The sequence below is a fragment of the Gymnodraco acuticeps genome, unplaced genomic scaffold (genome assembly GCF_902827175.1).
Source record: "Gymnodraco acuticeps unplaced genomic scaffold, fGymAcu1.1, whole genome shotgun sequence".
NCBI lineage: Eukaryota > Metazoa > Chordata > Actinopteri > Perciformes > Bathydraconidae > Gymnodraco > Gymnodraco acuticeps.
The window spans coordinates 1,268,052-1,288,097 of record NW_022991818.1 but is presented as its reverse complement, the minus strand read 5'-3'; the positions used below and the strand labels follow the sequence as shown (position 1 = coordinate 1,288,097).

Genomic DNA, 20,046 nt, shown 5'->3' with positions numbered 1-20,046 from the left:
ACCAGTTTTGTTAAATATATCCAGATCTTCAGATGCACTTAACAAATAACTTTTACTGTTTGTATGTCTCATTTATTATGGAAGTTAGGTTAACAATAGCCAGTAGCTGTTAAACACAGGATAATGGCAATATTTGGAGTCATTATATAAGGATGTGTTGTCTGATTAAAAACATGCATGGATAAAGCCTCCAGATAAAGAATATCTGTTAAATTGCTATAATTACCTCACCAAGGATCCCTTAAAACCAGTGACGTGTCCACATCCAGATAGGTTTGACTTGTCTGGGCTACAACTTATATATTTTTGTTCATTTCTCTCCACCCTAATTTATTTTATATTTATTCAGTTAATTCCATAACTGACTGTGTTACTTTGTCTGCAAAACATATTTCATAAAAGCAGACAGCAGTTTTAAAATAAGAAATACTCTTTATTCTGTCTAACAGCATTCTGGGAAATTGCTCAAGGTAGTTTCCCTCTACTTCTGGGGTGTTTCTCAATGTCGAGTACGCTTGCTTGGTAGCACATGTCTTCTGAGCGTCTTGCTTCAGAAGCGAGGCAAGAATACTTCCTGGCATTCGGAAAACGAAGAGTGGAACAGGCGAGCAAGTGTGCAGGTGTGCGTCATATGCATCATATGGCCCCGCCTTACATTCTCCGCCACAGATTTGGGGAAATTGGTCCGTGCGCAAAGCATTGTGGGGATTTTAAGACCGCGGAGTCTACACATGTGCAGCCTCGAAATTTCTCCAAACGAAGTACGCCGGGCTCGGTAGAATTACAAGTATGCTGGACATTGGAACAGTCCTTCGGCGGCACTCGATGACGTAGTATGCTTGAAATAGTGGCTCTGGAGCAGCTTTACTCGAGATTGAGAAACACCCCTGGTTGTCTGTGTCTCCACTTCTCCTCTAAAGGTATACAGGGAGTGCTGAACATTTTCAATACATATGAGTTCGGAGAAACTTTGGACTTAGTTTACCCAGCTTCTTTGTTTGTCAATTTTCAAACTATCAAACCAAACAAAGGTTTTAGCAAACAAAAATTCAAAGTGTTTTTCAAAAAGTATTGTGAAAAGTAATTGTAGAGGGAGGCATGTCAAGGAGTTGTTACGGGTTCTTGAGAGGAGTCAAAACTATTGGGAAGAAAATTGCGTTTCTGTCAGGTTGCTTACTTAACTTAAAACTTAATATTTCTTCCAACTGCGTAAATTAAGATTAAATTGTTTATTTTTCATTAAACTTAACTAAAGTAGAATTTTCCCTAGTTACATAACGTTAATGAGTAAGTGGCAATTAAAAAGAGCATCTAGTTTTGATGTGTCTCTGTGCTGTTATTTGTTGGCACTTTAATTTAAATAAGATCGTTCCTACTTGCTCTAAACATGCGTGGCTAGAACCAGTCTTTCCTTTTTCATCTCAACAGCAACATCGAACAATGTTTGACATGAATAAAACATCAAATGAAAGAGGCAGAGTGTAAATTACCCGCTCCTCATTATACAGTATCTCTTGAGAATTTAAACCCCAAGCCGAATCAATCTATTATACAATCGTGTCAGATGAGCAACACTACCTCAACTGTGCCCACATGCTCTTTCTCCCTTGCCTTTGAATATTTACACCTCACTTTAGATAGATGAAACTCAATTAGCAGTCCTGTAGAGAGCCATGTAAATCATAAACACTCTTTTATTCTTCATACGAAAAGATGATTCATAATATCTTCTAACATCTTAATGACAAAATGTGTGGGGCCTCGTGTAAATCTCTATTCCCCGCCGGGACACAGATCTGATGGAGGGACTGTAATAATGGCCCTTCCGGACACATGAATCAGCAGTCCCAGCAGCAGAAGTGCTTTCACAGTACCCAGAGCACGGGGCGCAGCGCACTGTGAAATTGAAACTTGGGTGAGTCACTGATTGGGTTAAAGCAGGCGACAGAGGCCAGCTGCAGAGGCATTAAAGCAAGCACAGCATATTGCTTGGGAGAAAGAAGTTATTGGGATTGCCCTTTGCATTGAATTTATGTTTTTATTCTTAGCATGAGGAATGCTACAGATCAAAGATTGCTCATGCGAGAATATGCCAGTCTGCTCTGAATGAATGAGGTAGAGTTGCACTCCAAAGGGTCTATAAGGAAGCCCATCAGGGAAAATCGAGACTACAGGGGGACATAGTGGATTTTCACCCACATCCGTCCATCAATAAAGCACTGCAGTGTTATTGGTAAATGGCACTTACAATATATTGGTCTTCAATAGGACCCATGTCTGACTGAATCCGCCGGTATTCAGGCTTTCAGGGTTTGAGTATGTATTCATGTCCATGTTTGTATGAGAATCAAAATATTGATCTAGCTGATGTACTGTGAAGCCTAGTTCGAACTGCATTCCATTTCGTTTTTTGCTGGTAGAATTATAGATTTAGAGTACTTCTCTTATTTTCTATGCTTTGAACTTATTCGATTTCTTCTTCCTGCTCTTTATAGTGCAAATAAGAAACACTTCCACTGTATATAAATTAGCAACTTTCTCTGCTTTTAAAGCAAGAGGGGGTAGTGAATCACATTTTTATGGTGTCATTCTAACATAAGTGTATCCCCCCCCCCCACAACCAGCAAGAATATATGGTCGATGTTTCTATGCAGCCTGTTTTCCACTTCAACAGTCCCCACCACCACACATCTGTCCTCCTTCTCCTCTCTGTCCCTGTCATTCCTTCTGGCATCTCATCAGCACCTGCTATATTTCCCTACCCCAGCCATTCAAACCAACAGCTGTCTTCTTGGCTGGCTGTCTTCTATTTTATTATCAAAGTTTTCCTCCCCTACCTTCCCACTCCTCTAATTTTCCCTCCCAAATCAGCGCATTTATGTTTTCCCATCCCTCTCTTACCAATTCAACTTATCTTATTCTAATTCTTCTAGTTAATTCATCCCATCTTATCTCATTAGCTTGCTGTTCTTTCATTTTCAGGTTTCATATTTGTAATTTGTGCCTCTACTGTGACATGTTTAAATGCCTGAATGTTCAAACAGTGCTTTATTTTTCTCATACTGTCAGTGCTGCAGCACCTCTTTTGACCATTCTGCCATTATGAGTTAGCTGCCTGGCTCTGTTGTGATTGGTCAACCACTTGTCCCGCCCCTTAGCCTATCACGTGCATTGTGTTGAAACACTAGCCAATAGAAGCACGAGTGTTACATAGAGATGTCCTTATGTTAAGGAATTTAACAAAGGAGTAAATTCATGCATTTCAGGCAGGGGGAAGTGTGTGGGAGAGAAACTCCCTCTGGAGGGAACTTTGGGATTTTAGACTTTGCAGACCATTTACATGCACAGAAAACTATATAACACAGGGGGAAATCCCCAAAAGCATTATTGGGCCTCGTTTCAAAATTCAAGACTCAAGGCTTTATTGCCATATGCACAGTAGCTATAGTGTAGAAATGCCAATGAAAATCGTATGTCCCTGCAACATAGTCATATAGGACATAAAACAATAAATCGAACTTTGAAAGTCTAGCTAGGACCTGTACTTTATATTACACAGGGCTGAACTAACAGAAGCTGCATTGGCTTTTAAAGAAAATAGCTGTGATCACCCTGCCCTGGACCCTTGGCGTGATGCCGTATACAAACAACATTGATGTTATTGTTTTTGGCTCTACTTCCTTTTGTCTTGCTGAGTGCAACAAACAACTACCAGTATTAAGTGGTACATGCCTTTTTGCAATCCATTTCCTGATTGTATCTGGAAACTGTTCATTAAGCTTGCTTCATCTATATATTTTTTCAGTATTTTTCTTTTTGTGTTTGAATGTTTTACATTAATGGTTGAATCTAGCAATCTTTCCAACCATGAATCGCATGTATGCGTAACAAGTGACAGGAACATTATTTGCTATTCATTCCAGACTGGATGAATTAAAGGGTATACAAATCATTCGTTTGAATATCAGGAGTCTATTGCCCAAAATGGATTTACTTCGGATATGGGTTGTTCTACATAAACCTAAAATCATCACACTCTCTGAAACTTGGCTTAGTAGTAACATTTCCGATAGTGAACTACAAATCACAAATGATTTGCTTTACAGATCTGATAGATGCAGCAGGGGTGGAGGTGTGGCTATTTATGTCTCCTCTGACCTTGTGACTGAGCTAATTGCTACTTCTATAGAGCCTCTACATTTTGAATGCATTTTTCTTAAAATTATTTTTCATGAAAATAAATGCTTAACTATTGGTAGCATCTATAGGCCACCTTCTTCACCTGCAGTCTTTTAACCACATCATTGACACTATCAACTCCATTTCCGCAAAGTACTCGTGTATTTATGTACTAATTTGTTAGTGTTTGGGTGTTTTTGCTCGTTTTTTGCAAAATACTTTCCACCAATCAGACAAAGACATCTTGGTTTTACCTAGGAGAGAAATGTTCATGCTCTTTCCTTGACTTCATTATGATTGCCTATGCTGCCATAAGTTACATTTGGTATACATTTCATTTGTTATGCAGATGACACCCAATTCTATAATCATGAATACTTCACAATTGTTTTTAAACAGTGGCTGGATGCATCCTTTTTTATTAAATGTAAAAATATAAGATATTGCCACTCTTGGACCAATCTTCTTGATGTGTTTTTTTTAAGTACATTAAATTGTGTTGTATTGTAATCTACATGCATAAGGCCGCTTGAGCTTGCCAAGATCCTCAAATCAAGAAATACATGTTTTAATCTTTGAAGTGTTTTTCATGCCAAGTCAATAAACCAAGAGGCAAAGTGTTGTTGAGGCATAAGAGAGGTATCTGTATTTTTTTCTCACCCTGCTGAGAGCCAGGAGGAAGTCCATCCCACCGGAGTGCTTCACACAGTGCCGTAGTTTCCAGTACACAAGGTGCTCCCAGGCAAATACCAGGAGGCTCAGACCCATGGCCACCAGCAGCATGTAGAAGACCCCCGCCATGTTGTCTATGTCCAGTTTACTGCTCATTACCTGGAGACGGGTACGGAAGACGGGAAGATGAGCAACGGGATTGAAAATGTTGTAAAAGGTGATAATAGCCAGATAAAAAGTTAATTATAACCACCAGTACAAAACAGATTTGTTTGCTGTCATTATGTTTCAGAGCACCCATCTGTGATATTTTAGAGCCCCTGCACTCAGAACTCTGATGCAATTGGGAAAACATGTCAGTCACCACAACATAATCTGGTTCATATCATGCAAAAAACCTTTCACGTAATATTGATCAATTTGAACCTTAATGGCTCTCTTCTGCAGCCATCTTGCAGTCACTTACTAAATATTTATTGTTGATTTGTACATCACAAAATTACTGGAGATGAGTGTCATTACATATGTAATAAAGAAGAATAATTCAAAAACTGGATAACATGTAAGGTTAAATGCTCTGCAGAGAATCTATACTTAAAAAATGATCCCTTCAAAGTTAGTTTTTTTCAAATGATATAGGGGAATGATGATGATAAAGTCTGGTTATATGTAAGCAGTAACAACAGCATTACATTTAGTTTTATCTCAAAACAGTTCAGAGGCTGACGCTGTTACATGTTGATGGACAACGCAGAGATCATTTATTGTATGTCATACCTCAATCTTATCATTGTGGCAGATACCCGACAGCCAGAGGCGCTCCAACATATCAATCTCATCTGCAAGAGAAAAGATTAAGGTCAAAAATAGGAGCAGCTGAGAGAAAAAAGACGAGAATAAACAGGTTTAGTTTCATAGTAAAGAGGGAGCAAATTGTGAGCAAGAGATTAGTAATTTGGAGAGAGAAAAGACAAGGAGGGGAGAAGGAGTTAAAACAGTACAGCACTAGAGGAGAGAATAAAAGAGAAACGCTTTTAAAAAGGGATTACTTGCCCCCGTTGTTATGAGAGCAAGGTGTTTGATCCCTGAGGGAGAAAAAGAGGCTAGAAACGGAAAGCTGAAGATGAGAAGAAGGAGAATGCAAAAAGAGGTACAGATGATGAAATTCAGAAAGTGGGAGAGAAATGAGGGGGGAGAGTGAAACTTTGTTCGTATTAAGTTAAAAAGAGAGGACATTTTCACTGATTGGAGTTACTGTAAACCAAGAAGGGGGAATTGTGTGCCTATGTTTACAGGCAAACGTCCATACGGTACAAATAATAAAAAGAAAATACAATGTATTAGGTAATATAAATAATCAAGTACACAGAAAGTTGCATATGCCATGGTAAATTGCAGATATTACACAAAGATTAAAGGGTTAAAGAAAATTGAGAACACCGAAGAGAGGCTGCGAAATAGTAGAAATGGAGGCAAGAGAAATAATTAGAGGCCATTTGCAGGAGGTCTTGAGATCCGAAAGAGACATTACAGGCAGCGACTGGAAATGTGAGAAGCTCTTTGAAGCAGGTTGTGAAATGGCCTGGCATCTGAGGCGGGCACACTGAGGGCAGAGCGTCGCGACAACGCATGGGAGATGAAAGGGAGGCACGCACACAAACATTATACTTCCTGCTCAAACTGTCAGAATCACACACACACACACGCTCTTGAATTTCAGCTTAATGGGACTCTCAGTGCCGGCAATCAAAGAATTAATCAAAAAGAATGAAGCAGTAGGAAGGAAAAGCAGGATCAAATATACAGAGACGTGCACCCACCCGGTCGCAGAGGATTTTTACAACTAGCACACACAATGTCCTGCACACACTCGGAGCACACACTGTACACCCTCTGAAGATGTGCTAGTCAAAGGGAGTTCCAATTGTGATTGCTCACAGTTGCAATATCTATCGACCTCTGGGTTAATTAACGACGGCTGGGAAACCCTCCGTAAAGCCCCGCCAGACGGATTAGACCGCCACGACTCGGGCATGTTGACTGAAACGTAAAATCCGCTCAAACAAAACTCAAATCTCACCCAACATGAATCACTGTGTGCCACATTTCACTTCCCCAACAGTCATGTGTGGGAATTCAAACGTTCCTTGACAGCTGAATTAAACCGGGATCAACTCCATCGACCCTGCCTCGCTCCCCGCACAGATCCTGACAATGGATACTTAATACGCATGTTCATTCTGTGTGCAGCTTACTCCCATTATCTGATTCATCGAGTTTCGATGAGTGCTCGTCTGATTTATTTTTTTCTCCCCGTCCGGCTCTCCGCCTTTCGCCCTTTATATCCCTGTAAATACGTTAATCATGGCAGCCGGCAGCGCATAAAGCTGCTCTCTGGGAGAAATCTTCCCCACAAAGAACTGACAGACAGGCAGCATCTCAGTTGTACCCTCTCTCACCTTCTCTGAGGAAGAAAATGCCACAGAGTAAAGAGGGGAAATCACTGAGGGGGAAAAAGCCAGAGCTTATAATGAAATTCATGTTTCATTCTGCTGATTTTTGACAGCTTAGCATTGATCTCGGAACAATTCAATTCAGTTTCATTAAGTTCTACAGTAACCTAGAGATAGTTCCTGTCTCCCCTTTAATATATTTACATTGGTCTGCGCTGCGGTGAGGATTTAAAGGTCCCATGTCATGGCCATTTCTACTGATCATAATTCCATTGTTGAGGTCTACTAGAATAGATTTATATTGTGCAATTTTCCAAACTCACATTAGTTTCTCATACAGCATCTCTGTATAGTATGTGTACTGAGCTCACTGTGCTCTGATTGGTCAGCTCACCCACTCTGTTCTGATGAGTCTACCACCGTTACAGCGGAACATCAGTGATTATGTGTTACATACATGTTACATGTGTAACATGCGTTAGCAACCAGGAAATGACACCAGTAAGGACAAACAGATGAGAATGCTGCGTGGGGTCTGGGTGCCGTGTTGGCGGGACGTGGCGCGGAGCGGACAGTGTGAGCTGGGTTCATTTCCTGCTTGCTGCGTGCGATTTGCGAGACAGCGAGACATCACGAATGAACCCCCCCCCCCCCGCACCCCCAAACGTGGCACACCTACAGTGTAAGCCGCTGCGAGGTGTAAGCCACTAGCACCCCCTAGCGCGTCACAATTTCGCTGCTGAGAGAGTGTGTGTGTGTGTGTGTGAGGAGCTCCAGGGATTGGTCCATTTGGGTATGGGCACGTCACTGTACCCAGGAAGAAAACAATGGAAAAAGAGAAATCTCCAACGAGGCGTTCTGGGGCAGCATAGACAGGTCTTTTCTGTGTTAGAGTTGTACTCGCTACAGGGTGTACTTTGAGGGTTTGTGACTCTGCAGACCGTTTACATGCAGAAAAACCTTCATAACACACAAGGGGACGGGTAATAACCAGAAAAGCATGACATGGGACCTATAATGCCCCTTTCACACCAAGGCTTTTCCCGTTCTAGCTCCGTGCTAGAGCTTGTCTGGTTCGGAACCGGTTCTTCGGTGCAGCTCCCGCTCTGTTCACACCGCTCAGAGCCCGACTGCTGCTGCGTCATTGCGTCATCGTTTGCGTCATGACGTAACCGTTTGCGTGCCTGCTTCATAAAGCCAAACCGCGCGGAAACCCCTCACATCGACAACAATGGCCGATTGTATTGAAGCGCTACTCGTTTTGGTTTTGTCGAAACGAAATGGAAGAAATGGGACGACTTTACTACCATCTTTACAGTCGTTACATGCTACATTCAAAAGTTCTTTACAATCATCATTATCAACTTCAACGACGATTCCGTAGGAGAAAGAAGGTAAATATTCGTCCTATTCGATGGCGTTAGAGCTAGCTGTTGTTAGCCTCTGCATGCGCCAAGCTCAAAATACCCAGCTTTGCAGCATTAATTACTATGGTATAACATTAAAACTGATTCTCAATGTTATTTCCACAGATCATGTTGAAGCTGGCGGGAAGGCGGATGCCGCCCCTGCCCCCGCCTCCGACGTAAGCGTGACGTATGCGGTGCTTGCTTTCTAGACCGACACATTTTTGGTGCTTGAAACTAACTGGATTCCGGAGCTTAGAGGCGACTCCGCTGCGGTGTGAACAGGAAAAAACTGTGCTTTTCAAGCTCCAGCTCTGAACCGGCCGGGCATTAGTCACCCCAATCTCCTGTCCTCTCCGTGGCAATATAAATAACAAGTCCGTTATCTAATCTGTGCAGAAATAACTTCAAGCGAAAGGGTATTATGAGGGGGAGAGCTTATATAAAGCCTCACCTGGACCAGCTCCACAAGGAGGCAATCAGGAGACTTTCCAACCAGATGCCAAAACATTTCAACTGTCTTCCAGTGCAAAGGAGCAGGTTTTGTACTCTGTCTTAACTTCTCACCCCATCCCATTAGTGCAAGATGTATTGGCCGTGACACAGAAAATGTGATGCACGATACACATACAGAAAGAAAGAGAAGTCGGGGTACAGTGGTCTGGATTTTTCAGTGTGAGGAGAGAATGGGATTACATTTTTTGAAAAGTTGGTATGGGTCAGAACTGGGAATAAGAACAATGGTGCAGATCAACGTATGATGATGCAAGACATGAATGCACCCAGACAACCCAATGTATTTTTCTTAAATCCAACAGCTTATTTTAAACAGTCTACACTGGAACATAAAACAGCACTGGTCTCTTTTGCCTAAGGCAATACAAGTACATAGACCTCTTACTATGGAGGCCAGTGTAAAATGTTGGGAATAAAATATTCGCAAAACATAACTCTGATGTTCTTTCTGCTCTTCAGTCAACATTTGTTCCTTCAACCATTGATCTTTATACTCAACATAAACTAAGACATTTCAGTTGACTAAATCTATCCAAAGTGATAAAACATTAGTTAATGTATGAGCCCTTTAGTGAACAGTCATAATAATTTATTTGGCAGGCACCAAAGCACAATCTACTTTGAAGGCATTTGTATTTTGTTAGAACCCAAACATCAATACCATAGGTGGGAATATCAATTAAGTACCAGTAATTCAAACGTTTGTCTTCAGTTTCAACACCCTCACCACCAAGCCAGTTTGTTACATGTCTTTGTTATGAACCTAAGTTCACAACCAAAGTAATATTAAACCAGATAAAGAATATGATGTAGGAGACTACTGAATCATTTATTGCCACACATGGGAGCTTAAATCAAATGAACAACAACAAATTCCAAAATAAAAATGCTCAAAAATAAGCCACCATTCTACTATTCAAAAAGAAAGTCAAATAACTCAAACACGAAAAACAATAAAAAGAAACAAAATGGCGGTTTTGGAGTTAAGGGGCAAAAACAATAACTGAAAATAACAAACTGACAAATTCAACACAAACACACTAACTTTCTGATCATAACAAAAGAGCCTGGCATGAAAAGAATAGATGACAATACAAAGACTGAACACTGCTCATGCAACTCAAACCAGCCTTGAAAAGGGCTATGTTATTAGCAGAAATGACATCATAATGGACAACTTCAGCATTACTTGCAAGTAGGCTGTGATCCCTTTGGAAGTTTTGAATGTCCTTTCCAAATATGTTGTATGAAGCAAGACACACCATTCTACATATATAAGGTATGATTTAGCTTTCATTAGATGGAAAATGTTTTCTGTAGATGGAAATTGAAGCTTGCTTGTAAAACAAATAAATTGCTTTGGTTTTGCCCAATGTCACATTTCAAAGACCTTCAATTCCATGTTTGATTTCATTTGTTTTCCCGTCATATTTAGATTGTATTGTATTGTACCCTCAGAGATACTCCGAGCAGCAGCAATATTCAGCATATCAACTGTAAATAAAGCAAAAGGGAAGTATGCGGCGAGATAAATATTGGACAGAAAAACACATCAAATCATTTGAAGTTATTTCAAAAGCCTTTTTGTGAGTGACAGAAGTAAATTGTACGAGATGCAGTTGTTCCTGGCGCTATGTCATCACACTCTTTCCATATCTCTGAAAAAAATGGTTTTGTGAAAACTGAAAGTGCTTTTTTGTCAGCGGACCTGTAAAAGCGCACATAATGATTGGACAGCCAATTGAGAGAGGGTACAAATACAAAGGGAGGAAGAGATGGGAGAAGGGTTGTGTACGTGTGAAGAACAACCAACAAACAAACAACTATTTTTTTTATTCGACCCTGGCTTCTCCCAACTAAAAAACTGTGAAGGGGAATGAAGTTGATGAGGGGGACTTAACATAGATAGCCTGAATACAAATCATTTTTATTGAGAGGAACATTTATATCAAATGAGTCAGTGGAGGTTAATGTTTTAAAAGTCTCTGTTGAGTGCGATAAGGTTGAAAAGATTCTGTGTAAGAGTATAATACAAAAGAAAAATGACACCAATGTCAGGACACTTTTCAATGAACATTTCTGCCATTTCATTTGTTTGTTTTTAGATGTTGACCCATAATGATCTCTGGGTTTTATTTGAATGTGGAACTAAATGAAACATGCAAACAAAATTGGAGGTTCAGACAAATACTTGCAGCTCAATTTTTTTCAGTCTATGAAATCAAAATCAGCATCAGGGTCCCTGATGACTCAAATATCGGAACAGAAAAGATCAGAAGAAAAAAGAAATGTCCCGAGGGTGAACTGCTACAGTATGTTCTATCCACAGAGCCGAAAGCTGTTTGCATTCACTTTTTCGTTGTATCTTTCTTTATTGTGAGAGGTGTTATTATTGGCTTTGCTCAGTCAGCACGAATCAATGTGAATGACACAAAGGAGAAGTGGAAAGGAGGCGAACTTTGGATACACGCTGCAGTGGGATTTGAGATTAGGTGCCACATCAGCAGGTGAAACACATATTCCTCGGTCCTTTTCAGCATTACTTTGAAGATGGTGTATTTCTTGGATGTCTTTTGGAGACAAGTGGGACTTGACATACTATATAATATACTGCTGTGCATCTACTCTAGACCCTTTTTTAATGTTTTAGAAGCTCAAAATAAAAAGACCTAAACCGATAGTAACTGCTGGGGGGTGCACACAGCTGGGACCGGAGCGCTTGTTGACTTTCGGAGGTTATAAAGTTGGCAAACTGTCAAAGCCATAATAAAAGTATGAACCTGGAAATAAGCATGATAAGTCACTGTTAATACTTAAAAAAAAGATCTATCCTTCAAACAATTCTGTGATTGTAGTGTCACCCTATTCAAAATACTGATGATTATTTTTAAGACTCCCACTCCTAAATCAATTTAACAGTTAGCATGTTCAGTATCCACGTGCCGGCAGCCTCCAGTGCCGCTGTCACTGCCTGCTCTGAGGCGTCTTCCACTTCGATTATCAAGCCTTGCTAATTGCGAACAGACTAAATTGCTCCCCAGAGAACGACTGACCATTCATTTGCTATAAAAAGAAACGACGATGCTCTAACAAAGAGAGGTATTATGCTGAACAATTACAGAACCTTTTGAGGGCCATAGTGCATTTGCTTTGGATAGTAAATGCATGTGATGTCTGTGGGGTTGGTTATGAGGTTCCTGTGGCTCACTATTGACTTTTCTGGCTGAACAATTTGGAGGGCGCAATCAGTCTAAACAGTATTAGCCAAAAATGTACGGTAATAGGTCATTTACAGCTCCAGTGCGTCCAGTTGATTAATACTCTCTATTGAATTTCCACAATTTGCTCTTAGTTGCCTGAAGTTTGCAACAGAGTTATATTTTTTCAACTTTTCACCAGGAAATATCAGAACATGATGTAACATTTAACTTGGGTTGTTAGTTTGCACAGCTTCACTTTCATTTTTGTTTGTTTTCAGTGTTAAAAGGGAGCCATTATGCTTTTTGGGTTTTCCATTTTCTGTATTGTAATTTATTTATGTAAATAGCCTGCCCTAACCCGAAAATCCCAAAGTTTCCACCAGAAAGAGTTTACAATTAAAAGACCCTTTGCAGAATCAAACCATTAAATTATAGCCATTTTGATTAAATGTTTATGAATAATTGGTCTACAGTACGTAACACTCGCTGCTTCCATTGGCTATAGTGCTCCAACACATTGTACGTGAGGGTTGGGTCATCTCTGAGTATTGGACCAATCACAAGAGAGCCAGCCATGAATAAAGGACAGATGTAGATAGTCTTTGTTTTTTAAACTGAACAATTTCTAATAGAATGAGAGTATTAAAAAAACAGGATAAGCACTTAACTTTTTCAATATATTGTACTGTATATATGAATGATAGAGTGCACTTAAACATACTCATCTATGTACACTTTTCATTTATAAATGTTGTTAAATAAAGTAGCAAGATTTGTGATGCATTGAAATAGAGATCAATTTAGATTTTTCCTTTTTTTGTATCAATGTTTCTATCCTTACTGAGCACTGAAGTCAGCAGAAGCTAAAAGGCCTGTCTGCCATTATAAGCAAATGAACAGGGTTATTATGTTATTATTGAGGGTTCTTTTAAACTGAAAACCAATTTACTGTGACCCGTAAGGGTCACTTTGTGAAAGTGATTCATCATGCCTCTCTTGCTCCTGATCTATTAAATAATTGTAACCGGCGTAAACGGTGGAAAGCATTTCAGTCAAATATAATCAAAACATAACTTTTGTTTTAGAAGTAAGCTACGCAAACAACATTAGACCTTTAAATGCTTAATAAAACAACATTTATTTCTGTCTTTGTTGCATTTTTTGTCAACGAGGAACCAATCATTATGACCCTTTGCAAATATTGTGGGCCAGAAAAGCACGCCTGTTTACTGTCATACTGAAAAAATGCCTAATGAAAGCTTTAGCGCAAGTTCAATAAGGAAGACCTAACTCGAGTCACTCACACGTCACTCTATGGCTCCCTTCCCCCCTCATTAAATACGAGGGCGTCACGCCTCAGCAGCCAATCGCTGCACATGCTAAATGCCTTAAATGCCTGCTCTTCCTCCCTGTCAGTTGTCATTGCAGATGATCACACGCAACCCGCCTCCACCCCTCTCGCCTCCCGTCTCCTTCAGGACAAAGCTAAACCTTCCTCCTTCAGACCGGTCTCACCTACTCATCACCACCACCAGTGTCTAGACCCCGGGGATTTCATCGGAGTGGTTCTTTCCCTCTTGAATGATTATCCTGCAAACCGGGGCCTAATCGCCAAACAACATTACATTCTCCTGTTGTATTATCATGGCAATCATTTCATTCATATGACGTGTAAACAATAAATATGTAATTCTTACATCACGTCTCTCCGGTTTGAACTGGCATTTGCACACTGCTTTTGACATACTCTGTATAGAGCCCTGCCAAATATTTTCTGACATTAAGTACGGTAGTATAGGTATTGGAATGCACATAGCAGTATTATGACAGCTTTAACATTTCACACAGCCTTCCTCTTTTGTTCTACTCTTCCTCCCCTTAACCTTCCTGTATTGATCTCCGTCTCTCCCCTTTCATAACTTTTGTCCTCTTCCATCCCTCTTTCCCATCTTTGACTCCTACCTAACTTTGAACTCAAGCTGTATTACATCTCACTTATAAAATATACCAAAGACCTTGTCAACATTGATTTTGAAAATATTGTCTATTCTTACTTGAGTTGTTGTTGGCTTCCTTAATTCTTACAGTAGTAAGTTATTTCACTACTATAACAAGGGCAGGCAACTTTAGCCAGCAGCTGAATACGTGATCACATGACAAACTTATATTTCAAATATAACTTGCCTCTTTGCACTGGACCTCTGTCTCTTCCTCCAACTAGGTAAAAGTAGTTTTGTGATAAATTAGCACAGCTTACCAAGTGAATAAAAAAAATGTTTCCCCATTAAGAAAGGATTACATGGATAACAACATACTCACCTTCCAACAATGACCCATAATAAATATTGTGTGTGGTTAAAAGAAGTCAACATACAAGACAATCACTTGTGTTGAAATCCTATGACCATTCACCGAGACTTCTGCCCTAAAAGGCCGAATACACCGGACGCACAACATTGTTCTGTTTATACTTCAATATGTTTCTGCACTTTACATTTTCATGCATTTCTTGGTTGCATGTGGCCGGTCTGAACTTTCAGATTTTGGGCAGATTACAAAATGTAATTCATGGAGACAATTGCATCTGTATGTTACGGGAGGTGGTGATATTTTCCAATCTAAAGAGGTTGTTTGAGAAAGCATGAATAATGGGATGTCATCAGAATAAATGTTTCTTTCTTGAAAAAAAGACATCAGAGATGGCAAAAGTACACACGTCCTTTACTCGAGTAGAAGTACAGATACTCGTGTTTAAAAATACTCTGGTAAAAGTAGAAGTACTGACTACACTTCTTTACTCAAGTAAAAGTAAAGAAGTATGGGCTTCGAAATGTACTGTAAAAGTAAAAAGTAACCATAACTACCAGCTGTTTTAAAGAGTAACTGACCTCACTTTATATTAATAGAACAATAATGTCATTGTTAGCTAATGAATGTTTCAAAGCTGAACAACGGCAAAATTACAAAGTTGTCATTGGTCCGTCTTCTTTAGAGAAGACCAGGAAATGATGGATACACGGATCGTGTAAATCAATAGGCACATAATGACTCTAAATAATAATGATCACGCCACCAAACACAGATAAAAACTAAAGGAACCAGCCTGTTTTGAAAATGTAAGAAAAGTAGAAAGTACAGGTATTTGTGTTAAAAATGTAAGAAGTAAAAGTAAAAAGTCGTCGTGGAGTAAAGTACTGATACCAGAAAAATGTACTTAAGTACAGTAACAAAGTATTTTTACTTCGCTACTTCCCACCTCTGAAAGACATGAAATAATTGTATGTCTGACATGTCAGAAAAAAGTATTAACTACAAGATAAAAATGCCCAAGATGGGACTTCACTAAATAATCGTTTTATTGTCTTTGTATGTATTTGTTGCAGGGGTATTTCCAGAGCATGTGGCCCTAACCCGCTTCATCCTGTCTTACCGTCTCCAACCAGCTGCAGCAGGGCCAGGTCCAGCGGTCGTTTCCAGCGGGAGTTCTTGTGCAGAGCGATGCCATAGCCCGTGGTGGCAAACACCTTCCCTGAGCCGATAGTCATCACCTTGTAGAATAAATCATAAACACATTAGCATCCCCAGTTCCCCACATATAAACCCAAGCACATATATTCATCAAGACACAGTCAGATTCAAAGCGACAGACGGCACGGAACAAATGAAAACTAGCTTAATTTCTCCTGTGGCATTTCATGCAAAACAGTTGGCTCAGCTCTAATATACCCACAAATCCCAGAGCTTGTGCATTGGGTATTGTTTCAGTGGAGCAATTAATATAAACCCACATCAGTTTGAATAATTACTGCAGCAGTGGTTGTTGTGTGATGCTGCTTGGAGCTCAGGCTTCCCGCAGATCTTATTTCAAATGATCAGAGGGCAGGATTTCATTTCTGCCATGGGAGCCGCATCAAATGCAGACTTATAAATAAATCAACAATAGCACAGTCCGAAAAATGACAATATTAAGTTGCTATAGGGAGCGAGGGAATAATATAAATGCATTTGGCATGTTTGATTTATTTAATGCAGATGTAGCGCTTGTAAAATAGTTCTTTAGGCATGCTGGTTTGCAACTGTTACTCCCTTAAGAAGAGCAGATAGTAGCTTGGTAGCAAATGACAATAGCTGCAGGGCAGAGGGACATCAACAATAGCTGCCACTATGTGTGAGTGTGTCACTGTGCAGAGCTGTGAAATGTGACAGAGATCTATACCTTGCAGCCCTCATCCTTTCTGGCCATGTAGTTCAGCACAGCAGCGTCATAAATGAAGGCATCCAGCTTCCTGCGAGCAAGGGAGGAGGGAGGACAATTACAACAGAGACATGGAAATCCCTGACCTGGAGCTAAGCACAACAGAGGAGGTGCAACTAGTGAACAATATGACAGCGATGATGGATAAACCTACGCAGAGACAATGACCATCTAAAAAGAAAACATACACTGAAGCCAGAGGAACTGCTTTATCGACACTATTTTGCACTAACAGTCACAGAGAGTTATTCATCACAGCCGAGGCAGAGATGTCAATTTTACTCCTGCAGTAGCTTCAACAGAGCAGAGTACCATGCAGCAGCAGGGGGGGGGGGTGATGCTGATGCACGGAGTCAATTTATTTCAGCAGAAAGAAAGTCTCCCTTCTGGGCCTTATACGAGCACTGTGTTACAGTATGCCACTTATTGTTGTAGACGAAAACACTTGAGTTCATACATTTCAAAATATAGTTATTACAAATTGCACACAAATGCAAATATTTGTTAATTGTGTTTTACAGTTAAGCATAATGCACTTTAAACCTTCATAAAATCCTAAATCTAGAAATAAAAATTGCTCTAGTCATTAATATATTACCACCATTTTTTTGTATGTATTTATATAATCACCCAGCCTTAATGTTCAGCCATTTGACACTCGTTTTTGTTACCATTATGCTATTCCTTTGGTCAAGTTGGATACACCATGGTTATTAGCATTTCACCTCAATATCCTACTCTGAACATTACCTAGAAGACATTGGAGTGTTTCCCTCTTAGCTAAGTTTGGGAAAAATATAATATCATCCGTAAACAAAATGGTATTATAGCGGAATTTTAGTCTGATAGTCATTGCTTAAAGGTGGGGTAGGTAAGTTTGAGAAACCGGCTCGAGATACACTTTGTTATATTCCATTGTTAAGCCCGAAGGTCCCCCCAGTGGACCCCTCCACAGTTTTTTTTCTCATCACATGTCTCACAGGGCTTCTTACATTTATGAAACTATTAATGTTCATACCCTTTTAAAGGGTAAGAAACTCCGCTAACGGACAATAAGAACAATTGTTTAGCTAAAAAAAACACAAGAGTAATACCAAGCCTTTGAATTAAGCATTGAGCGAAAAAATGCTAACTATGCTAACGCTTTTTTACACACAACACACGGTAGAAATGCCCTTATTACTATCTTAACTGCACAAACAAGAGTATACGATTTAAGCTGAGACTCCACAGATTCACACATGTAATGTCATCACTGTCCGACCTCGAATTCCTGGAGCTATCAGCCAGAAAAGAGAAAGTAAACAACATCCGGTTTCAAAAATATTACAATAATTACGTCTTACCTTTTTTTTGATTTGTGATCAAAAGTTTGGTTGTTCAACGGAATAAAAAAACGCATCTCAAGGTTAATCCAATGTCTTTGTGTCACGTATAATTTTTACTGATAATCAATCATCATATTTATGGCAATATACTCGGTATAAAGTATTGCCGTCCAGGCTTGCACTTTCAGATATGGCTTCGTTTGCTTCTCTATTACGTCCGCTATGGTAATGTTTACGTAGATTTGGGAACTGCCCATCGTTCTATTGGTTTCTGATGGTTAAGAAAAGGTGTAAATCACACGAATCGACCAATGGGTTCCAGAGATATGGTCCTGCGTAAAGTATAAAGAATGCCAGCCAGCGTAACAACATTACGCAGCCCACTTCATTTATTGTTTACAGCGTAAAGAAGCAGGTATTGCAGCAGGACCCAGAGCGCACGGAGCACAGAGCGGACAGGCAGATAACGGAATTGGGCAGTTTATTGCTTATAGATTATCAGAACATTTCAAAGGGGGACACAGCCCCATTGGATATTAATCTATGGATTAACTACATCATCGTTTTTATCGTTTTAATGCCATTGAAGACCAGTTTAGACCAGTGCTGGAATTGGGCCGGTACTCACCGTACGCAGTACCGGCACTTCTGGTTCTGACCCATGGAGTACCGGCACTTCTTGCTCAGTACCGGCATGCTGGCGGTACTCCGGTACTCATGCACCGTGCCAGTACTCACCACTCTCCCGCCGTTCTTATTATACATCCATATATATATATACAGCCGCCCGGGTACTCAGTAGATGCGTCATGAGGTGCCGAACGGACATTCTCATCGCTCTAACCGCTGGAGTTTCACAGCGGCTGTCAGCTGTTTACTCCTGTCATTCAAACAGAACGTGCTGGAGAGGGGGCGGGGCTTATCTTCTCCATGTAATACTGTGGTGGAAACGACTATGTCAAAATTAACCTATTTGACCGTGATTTAATAGTAATACACGTTTCAAAATAATAATAATAATAATGCCGAAGTAACAACATACTGAAAACTGTTAGTAAAACCATGTTTTAATGCTTTACAATTTACATACCTAGATGCACGTGTGTTGTGTTTATGCAGTGCAACTCCCACCCAGTGGGTGGCTATGTAGAGTGATAGAACAGAGCAGGCACGCCCCCGAGAGAAGGAAAGCAAGTCACGTCACAAATTAGCATTTCTAAAATGTTAGCGTGGATTAATAAAAGTGCAAAAGACAGCGGTTGTCGCCGGAAGAAACTTCAAATACAGAGAATGCTGTGCCTGTGTTGGAAATTGTGTCTGATGGGGAGCTTTCTTTGGTTGATCCTCCTGCTCCAAGTTCTATGTGCATTAGCATTAGCACTAGCTCCGCCGCCTCCTCCAGAGCCTCTAAAGTTAGCTGCTGCTGGCGCCAACTGCCACCACCAACACCGGGCAAAGCGATGCACCCTGACTGCTGGACAACGGACCAGGTGCAATTATTTTTGCAAGACCAATGCATGGCTCCTTCTTAAAGATAAGAAGCTAGGATGTCGGATATGCAGAGATGTCAAATCTTTGGGAATACACACTGGACAAGGACTGAAACTGTCAACTGAATGGGGTGAGTGTGCAGTGTCTCATTCGGTGTTGACAAGGGCAAACAACAAGCTAGCCTGAGAAAAAAAATCAAAGAACATAAAGAATCACAAGCCCATGTAAAAGCTGCTGACATCCTTACATCTGCTTCACGTGAAACTATTCAACATCAAGTGCAGTCTATGCATAAATCTGAATTAGACACCACTATCAGAGTTTTTCGAACGGCAATATACAATTGGCAAACATAGCCGGCCATTCACAGACATGCCAATTGATTTGAATGTACAGAAACTGAATGGGCTGAACGTGGGCAGGGTTTTGCACTCCAATAAAACCTGTGGCGAAATCATCGACCACATAGCTCATGAGCTGAAGAAAAAAATGGCAAAAGACATTACAGAAAACTAAAGAAAACTCTGTGTTTTGGTCGATGAATCT

General features: G+C 40.2%; 1 protein-coding gene across 5 annotated transcripts in view; it reads right to left on the bottom strand.

Moving 5' to 3' along the window:
* grin2da (glutamate receptor, ionotropic, N-methyl D-aspartate 2D, a) overlaps positions 1-20,046 on the bottom strand; it is a 408,557-nt gene that overhangs the window by 7,931 nt on the left and 380,580 nt on the right. For all 5 annotated transcript variants that reach the window (XM_034199694.1, XM_034199696.1, XM_034199693.1 and 2 more), the window contains 4 exons: positions 16,643-16,712; positions 15,857-15,974; positions 5,629-5,690; positions 4,840-5,010 (listed from right to left, as the gene is read on the bottom strand). In XM_034199694.1, coding sequence (XP_034055585.1) covers positions 4,840-5,010; positions 5,629-5,690; positions 15,857-15,974; positions 16,643-16,712 — 421 coding nt within the window. The remainder of the gene's footprint in view (positions 1-4,839; positions 5,011-5,628; positions 5,691-15,856; positions 15,975-16,642; positions 16,713-20,046) is intronic.